Source organism: Clupea harengus, chromosome 4, assembly GCF_900700415.2.
Source record: "Clupea harengus chromosome 4, Ch_v2.0.2, whole genome shotgun sequence".
NCBI lineage: Eukaryota > Metazoa > Chordata > Actinopteri > Clupeiformes > Clupeidae > Clupea > Clupea harengus.
The window spans coordinates 3,134,985-3,155,088 of NC_045155.1; the positions used below are offsets into that span (position 1 = coordinate 3,134,985).

Consider the following 20,104-nt stretch of genomic DNA (forward strand, 5'->3'; position numbering starts at 1 on the left):
CCAGGAGGTAACACAATGCGCCTCACAGAAGGGAAAAAATGAATGGGGGGTTACAAACACCTGTAAAAAACACACAGATTTTCCAGAGATAAAGAAGCAGGAAATTACGTACTAACCACACAATAGTATACCGGCATCCCCTCTTCTGTGTCTGTCACTCAAATATCACTGCCACTCCCCACCCCCTTCCCCCATATCTCTGGAAGATGTCTTAAACTAACAAAAGCCGCTAAAGAGAGGGACTGGGCCGTTGCCTAGGCTCTGTGATAAGTGGATTAGGGAACGGGAGAGGAATGAACAAATAAACGGGGATGGAGCTCATACTGGGCTCTCCATCGCTCCCCTCTATAAGCTCCTTTACATCCTGTTTACATTTATGCATGCTCATGTTTCTCCAAGGTTAACATAACACGTCCGCTGGCTTTCAACGCTTAAGCTTCTCCGTGTATGAATATGAAGGACTGCGTGCCAAATGTCCTTTGAAACTGAACTGTGAAGGACAGTGAAAACAAAACGCAGCCTGAGCACATTTGGAGTTCCCTTTCTTGCTTTATTGTTGCTGATGGCTAATTTGTTCTGGCAGGGTGTACAATATTTCAAAAGATTTCCTCCTGCACGTTGGTCTTTAGCTATTAAAGTAGCTAAGATTAAATTAAGTTCAAGTAATTCTTGCAGCTGAGCTTCCAATATTGCCATGCGTTGTCAATACAAACATATTAAGCGGCTTCAGTTAACACATTATAGCCTCGGGGTGAGGTTCAGTGGCTATTACGGGGTATTTTCCGATCACTTGGCTATCTGTGAGTAGATGTCTGAGGTCAGCTTAATACCCAAAGTTGTAACTCATTACATGCTCATTACGAAGTAAAGCGCTGCCTTAGAAAAGGTGGGGGAAAAATAAACACATCTGAAAGGTAGGGAATATTGCTCTTGACTGAGGGGATAAACATTACTCAAGTGTGGTGGGCTGAAGGCTAATCTTTTCTTTGTGTTGTGTTTTTTAAAGCCTGGTGGGCATACCAGCACACACCTGATCTCTGCAGAAAAAACAGCGGCTGTCCCGGGCGTACCGGTCGCTTAATGGAAACTAACGCTGTGTAGTTTATTCGTGCATAAACACATTTGTCTGTCACTTCAGCCTCTGTCTCGACCTTACCCTATGAAAAATGCATAAAGATTTCAGCGTGGCCAGAATAGCCAACTTCACAGTGTGTGTCAGCTTGGGAACGGGCATAGAATATTCACAAAGGCCTGTCATTTCTCCTGCTGCTCCTGGCTGCCTCCTTTGAGTCTTTGGGTCCCTCTGCTCCTCATATCCTATTCGTTTGCTGTATGTTATCAAGGAATGTTCCTTTGGAACATCACAGCTGGGCGACACAGTTTGAACTCATCAGTGGAATTCATCTTTTGCTTTCCTGATGTATTACGTCTTTTTTTCCCTTCCGTCTTTGCTCTTGATTAGCGTCATGTGGACGAGCTATTTGGCCCACCCCAACGTCTCCATCTGCACCTGTGCCTATGGCTGAGGCTTTGCTCCAGGTTTTCTGCATAACCCATTCCTTCCTCTCTACTTTTGTGTCTGCTGTTCACCTAAAGCAATAGAGGATAGCTTCATGGATCAAATTCCTATGACCAGACTTTGGTGGTGTTGCCCTCCATCATGCTAATGTTGGTAAGTGTGGTGTGTGTGTGTGTGAGCCACAGACATTTGCCAGCTGTGAAGGTTTTTTACCAAATTCACTACGTTCCCTGCATGCGCTGAATAGCCATCTATCTCTGAGACAGCATGGCACTTGTTTACTGACTGGCCCATTGAATGTGGTCTTGTGGTGTTATTAGCGCTCATTAGCATCAGTGTCAGTGTCCTGGCTTGATCTTAGAGAGCGGCCTGTTGATTGAGTGGAGTTGATGAGGGGTTTCATGCGTTCATACATGTGAGCCAACCTGAGCTTATACAATTATACTCAAAGGACTGATTCATATTTGAAGTTTTTCTTTTTTTCTTTCACATCCTCCCGTCCCGACACTGGCACCCAGAGCAGATGCTTTCACTGTGATGAACCCCTTGGAAACAAACCCCTTCCACTTCCATGGGAGCATGACAAGTGAGCCTGACGTGTGTCTGCTGTTCCAGGAGTCCTGGTTCCAGGGAGCGACCCCTGGGACAAACATGCTGTCAGATGCAACCAAATGATCTCGCTCGTAAAAATCCCCCAAGAAGCCCTCAATAAAAGCGGCCCAGTGTTTGCTTTGTGTCTGACAATATTTGCCGTATTTGGCTACTCATTTTTTATGACTCTGGGTTGTCGTGTTCAAGCAAAAGCCATTGCCTGGCCACAAACCCATACTGCTTAAGACTGAAGACATTTACAGCAGGAAGCAGTCTCTTTTTTTCCTCCTCTTTTTTTTTTAATGAGGCATTTTTCACCAGACCATGCTAATGCAGATGTTTACTGGACTGTGATGCCAGAATGGGGGGAAAAAAAGCTCCAACAGTCTAAATAGAGTAATGTCTTGGAGACATGAAGTTCAATATACAGCATCAACATCACCATGAATAACCGTATGAATATATTTGTTTAAAAACAACACACACACCTGCATTGGGAAATACCATCTGACAAAATCCAGGACATATTTATCTCAGCATCGTTGGGAATACTTTCCCCACTATCAAAATTAAAACAGTATTTCACATTTGACCGACTCCCAGGGCCAAGTTGCAGACAGCCGCTCATTCACTCCACTCTAGAGGTTCGTTATATATAGATATGGCTAATGCCTTTGATGTAACTGCGTTTTTTGGTCAGTTGCAAACCTCCAAAAATAATTTGTGCAGCTGTTGGAACACACAGGCCAAAGAGCTGAGTTACTGACTGGCATCATCGGCCGAAAAACCTCTGTGGTCTGAGCCGCAGATGGAGTGCAGCTCTCCCCAGCAGAGTCTGAAACCGATCTGGCCTGGATTGGGCCTGGATCCGCTTCTCTTTCAGGTCCTGGGCCACGGGCTTGAGGGTGTTGTGTTACATTATCCAGCTGTTTGTTTTAGAATAGCTTGCCATTCAGTGGTCGCAGTAATAGAAATGTGATTTAATTCCAGGGAGATGGTGCATGTGTGGTTCACAGAGCTGCCCCGCTGCAGGCGCTGTGTAATGTCATTAAACTGATAGCCAGGGTGTCTCCCCTCCTGCAGGACAATCACTGGCCTTGTCTGACCTGACCTGCCTTTAGTGGAGAAATTCAGCTGATATTTCCAAAGCATCCCCCCCCTAAGTGAGCCACTCATCATTCGTCCGCCCTGATATCCTTGTCACTCTGTGTCCAGATAAGACGCTGTCATGACAATGAATTGGTGACCTTGAGCGTCAGCATCGGCTCCAGGTTCAACCAGGATGCCAACAGCATAAGTCTCCTGGAAGTGATGGGATGGGTCAGGGCCACATCCAGCATGGGAGTGGGTGACATAGGAGACCCCATTCGTCTGACCTGGTGGATTTACGGAAGGGGTTTGATTAATAAGAGACTGCAGGTTTCAATCTATAGTGTAGTTCAATCACCCCTTTCCCCCTACCTCTTTAAACAAAAGGAGAGAAGAAAAGAGGAGAGAGCCAGAGCAGCCGTATAGTTTGGTCCCGTGGTACGGCTGTTTCCATCTTCGCAGCCTTACGCGATGGATGTATATTTGCACTGCCGTGCATTCTTTCTGAAAGCCCCATGTGGGATTGTTAGAGCTGGTTGTTTACATTACACTCAGACTGGTTTTAAATAAGCTTCCTGTTCTCAGAGGAGAGCTGGCTTGGGCTGGGATCCATTCTGGACTCACTGGAGACTGCGATAAAAAGGTACACAATGAAGGCTGAAAGGTTCCATCTCACGACGAGAACGGAACGTTTCAGCTGTAGTTCAAACTGAAGGGGACTCCTGAGATTCATCACAATTACCCACAAGCCAAATCAAACATTGACTTGTGGGGAAGATTTTGATTAACTCCAACCTCTCACATTTACCGTTCCGCCATGCACTCATCCATCAAGACAATCTCCCATGTGATTTAATATCCATTTATTATTTTAAATATATAATCTTTAAAAGTGTGTTCTCTCGACACACACATGCAGCTGGTGGACCTGCTCATCTCAGTGCGGGACATCCAACACAAACCACAAACCTATCACATACTGTATGTCATGTACAAAATGCAGGTAGTATGGTGATTTTAACAAAACAAATATGTACTCATTTAATCAAAATGCAATAAATAAACTTTAGATATTGCAAACAATAACAATAAGCAAAAGTAAAAAAAAAAAAAAAAAAAAAACTATTAATTTCTGCTATATTTACAATACATTTGAACAGTGACAGAACAGACTATGATGTGTGATGCATCAATATACATGAAGGCACTTTAATTGGCCAGATATCAAGTAATTCTGGGTTCTTCTACTGTGTACGAAGCACCACTGAAGAGTTTTCATCAGAAATCTTTACTTCACAGGTTTCAGCTACATTAATTGGGTAACTCTTTGGTTGCTTCTAATTTGACAACATTTACGATACAGGACCGGTTATCTCTGACAAGTACATCCACTTTAGAACAATCCATCCCCTTTCACATTCTTAAACAGAAACTGTTATACGTTACAGTTTGTACAACACATGGAATGCATCAGCTAGATGAATGTGTGTGCGTACCGACCTTCTATTCTCTTTTTTGAGATACATTCAATCCAGTGGTGGAATGTAACGAAGTATTTTTACTTCGTTACGGTACTTAAGTACAACACTAAAATACTTTTACTTTTATTTTCCTGGGTACTTGTACTTTTACTTAAGTACTAAACTTCAGTACTTCCTCCACCACTGATTCAATCTCACTACAACACTTTAATTGTATACCAGTATATTTACATTGAGGATGAGTCTGCCGTTGTGCAGTTGGTTCATCTCATCCCCTATACTCTCCTTTCCTTCGCAATGTTTTTGTTTGTTTTTCGGCGTTCGCTCGCTCACATTGCTTGGCCAGCGCGGCGGTGAACTGGAGATCTGGTTGTCTTGGTGATAAAGTGAACGAGAATCCTCTCGTGTCCCATACGGTGAAGTTGTCCATTCTGGTTTTAATGTGGACCATCTGTTGGTCTCAACACTCCATAAACCGCCCCTTCGTTTAGAGTGTTTGACAGTGTTGGTCTCAGGTTTTCCCGCACGGTATCCCCTTAATTCACCCTAAATTTTCCTTAATGACGAAACATTCCATATCAGTGGCTTTAAGTGTCTCACCGTCTGTTTACTGTATTGGTATGTTTTCTACAGTTCAGTCACTGAATTATCCTGATTTTAAAGGTGTTGACAAAAAATGGCTTATTTCCACCCAAAAGCCCTCCAAGCTTGTTCCCTTCACTGCTCACCAAAAAAAAAGAAAAGAACAGAAAAAAACTGTACAGAGAGAAAACATTCAGGTGTACCCATGTCCTGTTTGACCTCCTTTCTACATGACAAATTGGTGAAGCTGAGTTGCGAGGTGTGCACTGTGGTTTGTGCAGTTCCGAATTTCAAGATTTTTGGAGCAGTGTTGTGTTGTGTTTTTTTTTTCCCCCTTCCTTCCCGTGTGTTGATAAGAGAAAGAGATGGAGCGCTGGAGGAAATGAGTCACGGCGCCTCCATGACGGAGCGTGTCGGCGGGCTGTGGGGTATCGCACCCCCTCTTCTCCTCTCTTCTACTCTATTTTCTCTCCCTCCCTCCGTAGCCCTTGCTCCATGCTTACGCACACGGGCCGCTCCAAACCACGGCTCCCCTCTTCTCTCCTGACCTTCATCATTGTACAGGTAAAGGACTCCTTGGTGGTGGTGGAGGGGGTGACGGTGGGGGGGGGGGGGGGGGGGGGGTGTATGTGTCAGTGGGTGCGTGTGCGTGTGTGTGTGTGTGTACGTGTTAGTGGGTGCGTGTGTGTGTGTGTGTTAGTGTGTGCGTGTGTGTGTGTGTGTGTGTGTGTTAGTGGGTGCGCGTGTGTGTGTGTGTGTGTGTGTACGTGTTAGTGGGTGTGTGTGTGTGTGACTGTGTGTGTGTGTGTGTGTGTGTGTGTGTGTGTGTGTCTGCCTTTGTGTCTGTCTAATGACTCCTTCTAAGGACTCCTTCTCTGTATTTGTCATTTTAACGGGGTTTTAGGGGGAAGGTGGAGTTGTGTGTGTGTGTGTGTGTATCTCAGTACAGTCTCTCCTTGGTGAAGGTGTGTGTGTGTGTCTGGTGATGTCATCTTGCACTGAGCCTGGATTTGTGCGTTTGTGTATGTGCCGAGGTACAGACTCACCTTGAAAGTGTGGGTGCTTGATGGTGAACCCATCGTAATCAGGTACTTAACCTCGGCAAGTGAGTGTGTGTCTGTGCGCCTGTGTGTGTGTGTGTGTGTGTGTGTGTGTGTGTGTGTGTCTGTGTGTGTGTGTGTGTGTGTGTGTTTCTCTCAGTGCAGACTCTCCTTGGTAGTGGAGATGTGTGTGGTGGCGGACCAATCGCCCTCAAGCAGTCCGCCTCGGCACGTGAGTGTGTGTCTGTGTGTACAAGTGTTTGTCTCAGTACAGGCTTTCCTTGGTGGTGGAGGTGTGCGTGGCGGTGGAGTCGTCCGGCAGCGACCCGCGGCGTGCGGAGCGCGATCGGCAGCGCAGCAGGGCCTGCAGCTCCCGGGACACGCTACTGGAGAAGGCCGTGTAGATCCACGGGTTGGTGCAGGAGTTCAGGCTGGCCAACAGCATCAGGATGGTGAACGCCACCCCTGGAGATCAGAGAACACACACACACACACACACACACACACACAGTCACACACTTGTCTACTAATAAAGATAAGTCTGCCTAATGGGCTGGCTAATTACTCTCCTTTCAACAGTTGTGTTTATTTCTGGAGCAAGGTGATCTGACAGTATAAGAGAAACACAGCACATAGTTAGTCACATAGAAAACCGTGACCCTGACATTGACCATTTCAAGACTATGGGCTATGGGCTTTATTTATTTCTTTATTTTGGTCACGACTCGTCTATCAGTATGCACTGTTGTGCAGTTCTCTGGCTAGATGCACTGAATGGCTTTAGACAAGCAGATAGACATCACAGCGGAGGACACAGTGTTCCCTTCTGATAACGGAGAACACAACACAGACCTCACAAGCCATAGGCATTTACCTGAGCTGCCTGTGCTCTGATGTGAGCATATCTGCCTGTGTCATTTTATTACCAGACCAGAAATACACAGGGGGTATATTCAGAGTGTTATGGGATTTTTTTTTGTGTGCCCGGGGCGGAATCCATAAACACCATTATGTGTCAATAGAGGATTTGTCCCGAGAAAATGGTCTGATTAGCACAACATTTTCGGTGGCAGCCATCCATTTCAAATGTGGGATTTTGTTTCAGAAATGTACAGCTCAACAAAATAAACTAGTTTACAGTGTCTCCTGACACATACATTTAAATTGCTTAAGATGATGGACAAACAAAGAGAGAGTGAAAAAAACTGAACAACGGCAAATGGTGTAAAACACAATGAGTAATACATGACATATAATGAGTTCAACATCCCTTGACATGAATATAGAAAGGAGCACAGAGAGAAAAACAGAGAAAGAGAGAGAGAGAGAGAGAGAGAGAGAGAGAGAAAAGGGCAAGGAAATGAGAAATGGAAAAAGGAAAGGATGTGAAACAGATGAAAGTAATTTTGCAGTTTGGGCTAGTGTGGTGTATGTCGGCCTGTCTGTTGAATTGGCAGGGAAGCCCAGTGCTGGTGGAACATCAGCCCTTGGCCAGAGCAGAGAAGCAACAGGGGGAAACAAACAGGTTATTTATTAGGACTGGGGAGAGAGTGGGGCTAGGGCTGGGGCTGGGGTCGGGGTCGGGGGTGGGGAGGATATGAGGTCTGCTCTGACATAACTAATGGCGTAGCTGCACCCTTCTCCTATGTCTCCAGTCTCCAGAACCGTCTCTCCATACCAGTCTCCAGAACCGTCTCTCCAAACCAGGAACACACGGGGGAAAACATCAACCCATTTCACGTGACGTGGGGAAGGAACTGGGGAGAGGATCTGAGAGAGGCAGTTGTTTTGGAACGCTCTACTCCATGGTTTACCTCACACAATTAGATGTTCTGGAGCTCTTTGTTGTGTCACCTTCTAAGAACTGTGTCTTCAGGCGTGTTCCTTTATCTTGGAATGTATCTCAGATGTGCGGAGAAGCCTTGCTGGAACACCCTTCAAGGATTTTATCAAGGCATGTATTGCCCCTTGTATTTTCAAATGATTTTTTTTTACAGTTTGGCTGCAAGTGTATTATTATTATACTTTTTATTTCAATTACTTATTTACTTTCTTATATTTTCAGTATCACTCAGCCTTTTATGAAATTGTCTCAAGCTTATCATTTTACTGATGCTAGTGTTACAGTCTTGAGGGCTTGACTGCTTATGTGCCGTGCCATTTGAACCTTATTTCACTTTGATTTACTTTTCCCATTTCTGCTTTGACCTTTGACCTCACCTTGGCTGGGCGCGTTGGGGTCCCAGGCTGCCCACAGCTGCACGATGAAGAAGGGCGACCAGCAGATGGTATAGACCAGCACGATCACCAGCGTCATGCGCACTGTCTTGGACATGGCCCTGGAGATGCTGGGGGGCGGCGGGCTGACCGGCGCCGGGGTGGCGTGGGGCGATCCGCTGCTCATGCTGTAGCGGGCCTCGAAGGAGGCGTTCAAGGGTCTGTTGTCGCAGGAGAACGAGCCCCTGTAGCAGCCTGACTCGGTGCAAGTTGGAGAGTGGTTCTCCAGGTTGTTGTAAACAGGGTGACCGACTGGCTCCGTTGTGCTGGAATGGTTCTGATTGATGGGGAGGACATCGGGCGCGCTAATGTTGCCATTGGACGTGGCCTGTAGGGTGACATCGCTGGGACACTGGTCGTACTGGCTGACCGAGCACGAGCAGTTGTAGCAGTCCGACGGGTTTTCCGTAGTACAGTCATTACAATAAGGACGGCATGGGTGGTTGTTTTCGCTATTCTGGAGAGGGTAGCCTGCTCCTCCTCCTCCTCCTCCTCCTCCTCCTCCTCCTCCCCACCCCTCCCTGTGTCTGTAGCCTGTTCTACCCCTCGTTCGGTCATCCTCCTTTTTAACATTCTGGAGACCGAAGAAAACAACATTCTTCTTGAGGTCGGCCGACACGACCTTCTCTGATTTTAGATAGATATTGTCATGGAGTTCTTTGAATATTCGCACCTGAAAATAAAAAAAAGAAGAAAGGACACATGACATGAGAGAACATCATACACCATACGAATAAACTCATTTTCCAAATGCCCCTTCTACAGGAAAATGCCTTTCCTTTAGCTAGTAGTGCCTACAGCAATCCCACAGTTTACAAGTCTAAAATAAGGTGACCTGCCGAGCACCTTTTAGACAGCTGACTCTGTCAAAATAATCTGAAAGAACTCAGTTCCCACCGAAAAACGGGGAAATTCAGAAAAGAGCTGAGAGTGAAAAAAAGCTTTATGTTTACCATAATGCACATATAGATACTGATCAGAGGGCAGACCAAGTTCACTCAATCAACAGCACATGGAGGCACGCTTGGTTGGATCGGCCTTTTTTCCCCCCCTCCCTTCCGTTTGGCCTTTTTTCCGTGTGGCGCCTCAGAGGCCCGTAGATATAAGGGATCAATTAGTGGTGAGAAATATCTGTACACAAGAACATCTGTCCCTAAATAGAAGCGCTGTGACCAGAAAGGTCCCAGCATGGATCAGAATGTCGACCCTCTCCAGGCCGGGCCTCACAACCCTCCCCATGTACCAGTAGAGAGGGGGGGAAAAAGTAACCAGCACTTCCCTCACCCCTCTAAATCAAAGGCAAACACGATCAGCACACTGTCTCCTTATAAGGCGACGTGGTATTACGCGTACTAAGGAGGAACTTCCCACTCAAATTTCACACCTCCCTTCGCCAACCATTACACCGAGGCCAGTCTAGCCATCCTGATCACTCTACCTCCCTGACAAGAGCTATACAGTATGAAGGTAGGGGGGAAAAAAAACCTCTTTTTACTGAATTATATAATATAATCATGTACCGTTACCCTTGAGACAACCTCGTGACTGCCGACACAGGTAGACGTGTAGCTCGGTTACCCTGTGGACAGACTTATTTCCCCAGAGTTGACAGGCGCTTTCTCCAGAAGATAATGGAAAAGCGAGGGGAGTGAAAGGGGCGACTCACCTGGCAAACAGTGATGATGAAAGCAGGAAGCACAAACACGGCCAAGGTCATCCATGTGACGTACGCCTTGAGGCCCCAGGGCTCGATGAAGTGGCCCCAGCAGTCGAACTCCCCCGGCGCCAGCTCTGACCTGGAGAAAATGAACACCTGAATGGAGAGGAGAGAGAGGAATGCTCAGCGTCTCTTCAAGTATCAGCTTCACTTACCTGTTGACCTTTACATCCCGCCACCGCTTCTGCCACCAACTATTAGTGCTACATAATACACATAGCCAGCATACCTTTCGGGTTCACTCCATGACTAAGTCCGCTTCTTTGAAGGTAATTTATGACATATTGAACTGTGGCGTGTTTGTTTGTATCTCCGTAAGATGGTACCGTAATCGTACCTGTGGTAGGCTGAACACAAGGGCCAGGGCCCAGGCCACTATGACGGGGGTGTTGCAGCGGGACACGGCCCCTCCGCGGTAGGCCTGTAGCGGGCAGCAGATGGCGTAGTGCCGGTCCACTGTCATGGCCACTATCATGTAAGAGGACGCAAACATGCCGACGATCTGCATGTACTTCACCAAGCGGCAGAGCGCATCGGGGCCCTGGAAGCGTTCCGTGACGTCCCACACCAGCTGGGGGAGCACCTGGGGAGGACCAGAGGCTGAAACTCAAGACAACATCTTATTCCGGGGCGACAGTGGTACAGTGGTAGAGAAGTCGTTTAGTAATCAGAAGGTTGCGTCCTTGAGCAAGACACTGAACCCCTAATTGCTCCTGATGTGCAGTGTGCCATCAGTGTAAATGTAAAATGTAAAATGTGTATACATTGTAAGTCGCACATATGTAAGTCGCTTTGGATAAAAGCGTCTGCTAAATGACTAAATGTAAATGTATTCCAACTTCCTGAAGAACTCGTCTCTCCTTAATTCTTTCTTACTCTGTCTTCTATTCCAGGTAAATTGATTTGGTGAGACTAGTGGCGAAAAGCAATATGATCCACTGATTTCTCAGTATCAAACAATCACACCAGACACCTCAGCATGGCTTCAGCTGTAATGAGCACCTAACAGCTCTTACTGAAGCTCATTTAAAGTACTTCTACTTAAAGTAACACTATGCAACAATTTGACACTTTTTGAGGCATGGTTTTATAGGCAACTAGTTTTGGTACCATCCTCAAATTCATTTTGATAGCATATGGTCATGTGAAGGACAGATAAACACCTGTGTCTTTCCCACTAGCCATCCATGATATGCACTACGTAGTTCTGTGTTTCCTGGCTGGAACACCTTGCAAAAATGGAAGAAAAGCTTTCACAGCATGACATTGCCAGCTTTACTGCCAAAAGACGCCAGTTAGTTTCTATCAGTGTCAACTAGGCTGTTGGTGGTCATTGCAAGGTTTTTGCATGCCTTTCAGGTAGTTAGCACGGTCGTTTTGGAACAGAACTCCTTATTGCTGCTTTAAATTGGAACCAAGAGAATAGGTAGTAGGAAATGTTTTCACTTTGGTACTACCAGAGACAACAATTTGGCTGACAGTACAGGACCTCAACATGGTTTCAGCTGAAATGAGCACCCAAGGCAGGTGACTGAAGGTAAGGGGTCTCACCTGGAAGAAGGCCACCACCAGGTCAGCCAGACACAGGTTGACCATGAACACGTGCATGGGTGCGTTTTGCTTGCGCCTGCGGAGCAGCACCCAGAGCACGAAGCTGTTGCCCAGCGTGGTGAGCGCCAGCACCAGGCCCAGCACGCCGATCTCGGCCCGGGCCAGCGTCGGGTCCCGCTGCCGCGGCGGGGCCGGTGTGCCGGAGGAGGGGCTTCCCGTGCCGTTCTCAGGGAAGAGCCAGAAATGAGATCCCCCGCCGCAGAGTGTACTGTTGGGGCCAGTGGTCCCCGGGAACAGGGCAGAGGTGAGGTTGATCCATCCCGATGTGGCCGCTGCTGCTGCCGCTGCTGCTGCTGCTGAGGCGGAGGAGGAGGAGGACGACTGGGCCAGCCCGTCCCAACCTGCCTCCCCAGAGACGGCCTCCATGCCTGGGGAGGGAGAGAAGCAGAGAGGCAACGGGACTCAGAGCACGGACCAAGTGTCAGAAAGCAGAGTTGAACTTTGTCCAAAATCACTTATGACTCAAAACACTCCTGACCCATACAACAGCGTGTCACAGTAATCAGTGTGTTGTCGGGTCTCATTATCTGTTTTCAGAGAGATTACGCTCTATTGGCTTTCCAATCGAGGGTCAATTGCAAGGTCTCGCTCCCTTTTTCTCTCTCACTCTCCTCCTCCTCCTCCTCTCCCTTTGTCTCTCCTCATCATATCCCCCTCTTTTTTGGGTTCAGTCCAGTTCTTGATCCCAAGCGACTTTCTCTGGCATCTTTATTATTTTGTGTCAAGAAGCAGAGCCAAATATTAATGTAAGCTACCCCTCTAGCCATCAAAACAAACTGAGAGAAAGGGGTGGAGTGCTGGGTCGGGGGGATGTCAAAACATGATACAGTATTGCAACAAGACAAATTGGATTAAACAGATCAGATTTCATTTTGTATTGTGTTCAGTCTAAGGTGAAATCTCTTAACTTCCAAAAAAACATTCCACTCTTTGAATAGAAAAGATGCATTTGGATATTATATGTTTTTATAATTTTCAATGTTCCACCCCATGACATTTCTTGTCACGTAAATGGCTTCGGTCTGTAATCAGTCAGGCAATCACTCTTGTGTACTTAAGTGCAGTTTGACTTGTACTTGAGGAAGTTAAATGACTCTGGGCTTTGCAAAGGGGGGTCTGGGGGGTGGGTGGTGGAGGCGGAGGTGGGGAAGCGGTCCTCTCTTTCCAAACATACAGGCATTGTGCAGTTAAAGCCCATCTCTCAAGCCTGCTGATTACTCCATGTGAGGGTATCATGCAGAGAACTCACCCGTGGCTTTTATGTAACTGCCCTACAATTAGGACTGTCTGTCCACGTCTCTTTTGACGCAAGTCCCACACAGTTTGTTTTCCTTTCCATACTTTCCACGGGCTGATTTGACAAGAACCTCATTTTATCCCACCCTACTCAATCACTCGATTCACCTTCGCACTCTCTTAATCTCTCTCTCTCATCCCTCGCTTTTCCCCCATACATTCCACTCTCTCTGCCTTTCTTTCTTCACTCGTTCATGTCCTCCCCTCTTGGTTTCCTCTTTCCTTCTCCCTCAATCACCCTTTCCTTGATCCCAATAAATTGTGGTTTATTTTCTTGGTCATACAAATAAATAACACCAAAGTAAATAAGATTGGGATTGCTGAAACTTTGACAATTTGAGGAACATAGGAGTCATGGGATAGGGGGGTCTGACTTAATTAAATAAACACAGGGGAATGGATGGAAAAGACAGTGATGAACAGGGGAACGGATGGAAAAGAGAGTGATGAACAGGGGGATAAAAGAAGAGAGGAGAAGGGAGGAAATCATCAGGCAAAAAAAATTACAACAGAGAAGAAGCATGATGCCCTTATAAGACTGACGTGAATGATGGACAGGAAAAGGAAAAACAAGGAACAGGTGCACATTTCTGTCTGGCTGCCTGGCACTGGGAAAGATACAGTGGATAGTGCTCAGATTCAGTGTCTGTTTGCACTGTGGTCTCACTGTGTGTGTGTGTGTGTGTGTGTGTGAATCAGATGATTGTTGACTAATGGCTAGGCAGAGTACTGCTGTGTGGTGTCTCAGCTCAGGATTTGTGTTGAAAAGTTGAAATAAAACCTTGCGGCTCCGTGCCAGAGGAATGTTTTCCGAGTCATATTTCAGCCTCCATAATCTCAACAGCACTGTTGCCTCATCACTCACACACACCACGGACTTAGTCCACCATCAGTAAAAACACGCTTGAGAAAATAAAGATAAAGCTGCATTATTCTGCTGCTGCCCCGCCATTTTGCGGAGGCTTTCAAAAACAATCATGTTCGGCTGCAGCGGCTGTCTTTCACATGCAAGTCTCCTGCACCATCAGCACCACCCCTCCCTCCCTCCCTCTCTTCCCTCCTTCTCTTCCTCTCTCTCTATCTTTCCATCTTAAATCAATGAGAGAGCTCTAGATGGAGCTGGTGCCCTGTGTGTAATGAGGTGGGCTCTCGAGGCGCCGCGGGGTCGCTCAGCGCGAATGTGCTGCGTCTGCAGCTCACGGCCGCGCGCGGGGACGGTGGACGGAGGTCAGGGTCGCAATCGCCACAGGTAAGCCAGCGCGTGGGCTGTCAATCATGAGCCACGCCACATCCTGGGCCCCTCCACTTGTCAGCTGCCGAGCTGATGTTTATAAAATGAACCTTAGTGTCGGACTCCCCTGTGCTCCAATAAATCATCACAGGAAATGTGGCCTTCATATTCCCACACTGCACGGCCATTTAGTTTGGCTTAGCAGTGTGAAGGTTATCAATTGCATATGCAGGGAGTCATAATGTTAACCCATTGGGTGTCCATAATGCGTGAAGCAACTGGTTATTAAAGTAGCAAAACAGGCTCACAAAATTGATAAAACCTTAGAGGTCCTGCCCATATTCTGAGAGTTCAGGATATACATGTGACATACATGATTTTGGTGTAATAATTATACACCATAAATAGAGTGATGTTGCATCACCCAAAAATATAACACATTGAATGACGCCAGCGTAACCAATAATCAATCACATAATCCTTTCTGCAACTCATACATTTGAGGTGACGATGTTCCTAACTATGGGAAGTGCCCAATGTCACCTTACATCTCAGTAAATATACGATTTTGAGGTTCATATGGTGACTTACATGTATTGTAAAAAGACAGCAAGAGAGAAAGAGCTGGGATTGTTGTCCATAAAGCCATTGGGGTTTTAATAAAGCCACATAAATACCACATTTGATCACAATGCCTGACAAACATAATTTCAAAAGTGTCAGCTGTCAGAAATCCCTCATGTATTTTTATGTGGAATTCAAAATTCATGAAAATGTATCACCCATAATCAACTAAAATGTCCCAGTAAAAAAAAAAATCCCTGTTGGGTCACACTGTACCAACCCTACCAGCCTCACTCTGACATCCTTTGCCTCAGACTCACAGGTTTTAAGTTGCATGTCATCCCATTATCCCCGCTGCCTGCCACTAAGGCTCTCATTAGTGAAGGCTTGATGTCGTATGGAAAAAAAAGGAGTCAGGATTGTGATACCACATGCCAGGCCTCCAAAGCCGATAATGCATGGGAAAATCTGATCCAGGCAGTGCTAATGGCCGTGCAAATGACTTCACATTTTAGACTCACTCACTAATGTGTTGTGTGGTTTTCTCATTTATACACATGTGAAATCAAAGCATGCAATGAATCAGATCAACACAATCAATCAAGTAGTAATAATAAAAGAATTAATGATCAAATAATCTTGTTCATTCATTTATCAAATTAATTTGTCATTTCCATCAGGCAATACAAATCTTTTTTTAAATCCCTTCAACAATTTTCTCGTTGTGATTTTAAGAAAAACTATTTCAGTAATGTCCTCTATAGCTGATAATCAGAATCAGAATCAGGTTTTATTGGCCAAGTAAGTTTGCACAAACAAGGAATTTGACTTGGTAAAGTGACTCTCAGTGTGCTTACACAAAATATACAACACAATACAATACAATACAATACAATACAATACAATACAATACAATACAATACAAACAAACAAACAGTGCAACAGTGCAATGGACTAAGGAGTTTAAAAAAGTATGTACAAGGCGGAATGGCTATATACAGTAGCTGTGAAATGTTGCGCAACAGTAGTGCAAAGAAGAAGTGGAGAGTGCGAGAAGTGCAGTAAGAGGAGGTCAAAGAGGTGGAATGATCTACTTAACATATCATGGCCCATAACTCATGTGTTACAGGCCAAATGAGACTTCACTCTGTCATGCCACAGCAGCTATGAATTGTTTATACTTCTCTATCTTTTTTTCCTCAAAGGTTTCCACCATTTCTCTCCATCTCTCTATCTCTGTAGTGTGTTTTGTGAGGTTGCCCCCACACCCAGCTCAACTTCACCTGCAAATCTGGCATCTGTTGTGTGATTTATAGAGGCAGAAAATCCTCCTTTCCAATATTCACAGTAGATACTGAAATATCTGTCTTAACAACAAACACTGCCTTTCGCTCTCTCTGTCATTCGCTCTCTCTCTCTCTCTCTCTCTCTCTCTCTCTCTCTCTCTCTCTCTATTTCTAACCATTTTCCACTCAGGTTCGGAACAATTCCGGGAGCTAAGACATGCTCAGAACACCCAGGAGATATCCTTGTTGCTTTTTCCGAAATGCAAAAACCGTGAAAGTTATGTAAATGATGAGTCTGTGATGCATGAATATTTACTGGTTAATTTCTCTCTGGTGGCTGTTGTCTTTTTTTAGACTTTTTTCATTTTCAAACTTGAGGCAACCACATTTAGAAGTATCCCGTAATGAATGGTCAGCTGTAGCAAATTTTCTGATACAATTAAGTAAACTCATAAAATTAAAACCTTTTTCTCTTTTTCTTTCTCTCTGGTTTTCCAAATCAGAGAAAGACTTACACACCATCACAATACTTTCCTGCTACCTAGGAAGCAAACTAATTTTCTCATCTGAATTCTGGTTCAAGCTTACTTTAAGCTTACTAAGCTGGTATCTTTTTCATATGACACATTAGTCACCATGTTGCATTAAATTAGCTCGCAACATTCAGTGTGCAAATTCCATCAGAAGTAAGAAAAAGTCCTTCCTGTGGAGTAGATAACACAAAAAAGTTTCCCTAGTTCCTGCATTACAGAAAAAAGAGTTCCTGAAATGATTCCTCTGTTACTAAAATAGTTCCTGTGGTGGAAATGCACCTGCTCCTGTTCACATCATCCCTAAGTATGGTGACGCGGGTCTCATGACTCTTGCATAACAGTGTTGGCAGAGCAACAAAAACGCCTCACAAATAGAGTAAAATACCATGTCAAATACGTTGCCAAAAGCAGTTAGATGTGAACGGGCAAAATACATTTTTACTTCTGTTGCAGCGTTACACATAATTACTACAGAAATGTTATTCAAAACGTGTTGCCTACCAATTGCGTTGTTTGCTGTTGCCAAATGTGCACACATTCGGCTTCATAAAAACTAGGAGAATAATCCCAACTCTTGGCTACATTTTGGTTGGCAGATTTGTTTAATGTTCTTATCCTTTGCAAAACCTGCCGCAGATGAAACCGTGTCCGGTTGAATACTTCCTCTAAAAAGTTGTTATTGTGTTGAAGGGTAGCGTTAAGTTTTAAAGGATGTTGTTAATGAGTAAATTAGCTTGGACACATATTTTGCTGAATACGCAGTTGTGAGTGGAATTCATTGACGTCCTAAATTCTAGATCCTAAAACAGATTAGAACAAAATAACGTAGCAAAACTAACGTAGTTAATTACTATGAGGACTAAAAATGGTCAACCGTTTGGCATCACAAATTCTGAGAGGGAAAATTGACTTTTCACCAAAATCGTTTGCCTTGTTCTGTCAGTATGCTATCTCTTTACACGGGTGTCTTTCTCTGCGAAGTATCTGCACCTTTACCTTCTCCTTCCATTCAATGTCCCTCATTTTCTCTCCACTCTCCTTCTCGCCGCGACTCACACAGGCATTCAGAACGCACCCCAGGAGTCGCCCTATTACACTAACAAACCAAAACAAAGCCAGGGGCTACAGGTTGAGAAAGCGATTGCTCTTCCACTTTCTGTCTAGCGTCTCGCGTTACGTATACCACCTGCCAGCCCATTCCCTACATTACCCTAGTCACAAACAAGTGCGCGTGCTGAAGGACGTGCCATTAGCGTCCGTGCAACTGTTGAGCTGTGAAAGGCTTCGGCTTCAGGGCAGTCAGTCCACTTTAACGGGACTTCTCACTGTGCGCGCACAGCGGTCACATTGAAATACAGGCTCGGCATGCTGAAAATGTCCAGCTTTCAAAACCATGTTGTTTGAGAGCCTATATCCACCCTTGTTGTGAACCTCCGTATTTGGAACCCCTAACCACAGCATTCATTCAGCTGTCACAACATGTGGAACAGCTGCCAGTGTCATTGCTGTTGTTGCTAATTGTCTCTGATATAGATGGTCATGTGACGTTTTAAAAAACATGCTCTGAGTCACACACAACAGCAATACGCTGTCAACCACTAACAAATGCAAGCGGGGAGAAATTAGAAATCTTATTAAGCTATTAGCATGCATCGTAGACATGCTCCCCACTCTATCTTGCCTTGCCTTGCCTTGTATGTAAATTGTTTATTTACATACAAATTAAGTTTGTATTAATCAGGGCGGTTGCGAGTGACTCATCAGACTCCTCGATCCGTGTCCTTTCCGGTAAGTCCAAGAGGAGCTCCAGGCTTGATGAAAGTATTAAGTGCCATTACCTATACGCCCACACGCACTCAAGGTCTCTTTGCTTTCTCTGTAGTTCACACTGACAGATAATCACCTTGCCTCATGCTCTTTCTAACCCACAGTTTGTATTAACTGCAGGCACTTGTAACAAAACCCCATTAATAACATTTCTGTCTCTGACAGACATAAATTGTGCTCGAGAGTGTAATCAATGCATAGTTTACCAAGCATTGATTACGCTCTCGGGATATGTGAACCTTTCACATCGCTAGGTCTGGTGGGGTTGATAGTGATATACAGTGTCCTTTTGGCACTTTAGTCAACAATCTTTTAGATTGTAATCACAGTGGATACGCTCCATTACATGTCCTGATACAGCCGGTGCGCGCACACGCCCGTATTTGACAGTTGCTGCTTCAGCGCTGTCGCTTGGATCTAAACTGAGGGCTTTGGCCTTGGGCCACTGCCCAATTGTTTATCGCAGGGCCATTTGTCCAACGGCAACATACATAATGCACCTGATTTGTCAACAACCTTTTCTGACTGGGCCAAGGACACACAGTCACCTCACCCACAGGCAAGTCAATACTTAGCTCAACTGTTCAACAGTGACAAGTACAATAGAAATGGCCTGTCTCAAAAGCTTGGCGTAGCAAAAACATTAACATAAAGCAAACCCAAGCAATAGGACATGTCAAAGGGGGGGAGCATTATTAAGTAACTGACAATGATATCAGCTAATCAGAAGAGTGTAATGAGAACACACAGAGGACCATTGTGACGTGATATTAGACATTTTAAATGGGGCGATAAATGTCATTGTGTAATTATTCAGACGGCATGAACATTAGGCTAAGGTCTGTCACCTGAAGGGATTGGGACTATTTACAGGCCATTGTGCCAGGGCAGTGTCTCATTAGTTGTGCTGATATAGCTGTATTATGTTCAGTGGTGGAGGTTCCAGAGCTGATCAGCACAACATCGGATTGTGCGGGCTCTTGTCAATGTAGTCGACCCCAATCTGAATCACCCAATGGCCGCCATCCGATCAATTTCTGTCACTTTGCCAGAGGATCCCACGCTACTTGAGGCATCTTGGCCGCCTACACACGCAAATTATCCAATTTCCATCGCCCGTCTTGGCTGAGACCAATGGAAGGAAGTGCAGTGCAAGGGTGGTGTGATTTACTGTGTGTATAATGAACACATCATCAGTATGTACAGCATGAGAGGCTCGTAAATCTACCTGAGCCCATTATATATACCATCAGGAAACATCAGACGATCTGCTGCTGTATAAAGGACATTTGACTGAGGAGCATGGACAAACACACACACACACACAGACAAATGCACACATCCACACCTACACATACCTTACATGATACTTGCTGATGCTTTAAAAAAGATGTGCAAATCGTACCACACACACACACATACACACACACACACTCACACACACACACACACACACACAC

At 45.3% G+C, this 20,104-nt stretch overlaps 1 protein-coding gene across 1 annotated transcript in view; it reads right to left on the bottom strand.

The window, feature by feature from the left end:
- Positions 1 to 6,478: 6,478 nt before the first annotated feature.
- LOC105897269 (vasopressin V2 receptor-like) overlaps positions 6,479 to 20,104 on the bottom strand; it is a 15,398-nt gene continuing 1,772 nt past the window's right edge. The window contains exons 3-7 of the mRNA XM_042707589.1: positions 11,848 to 12,275; positions 10,634 to 10,879; positions 10,246 to 10,392; positions 8,523 to 9,252; positions 6,479 to 6,767 (exon numbers count right to left, since the gene is read on the bottom strand). Of these exons, the coding sequence (XP_042563523.1) occupies positions 6,568 to 6,767; positions 8,523 to 9,252; positions 10,246 to 10,392; positions 10,634 to 10,879; positions 11,848 to 12,273 (1,749 nt within the window). The 5' untranslated portion in view covers positions 12,274 to 12,275 and the 3' untranslated portion in view covers positions 6,479 to 6,567. The remainder of the gene's footprint in view (positions 6,768 to 8,522; positions 9,253 to 10,245; positions 10,393 to 10,633; positions 10,880 to 11,847; positions 12,276 to 20,104) is intronic.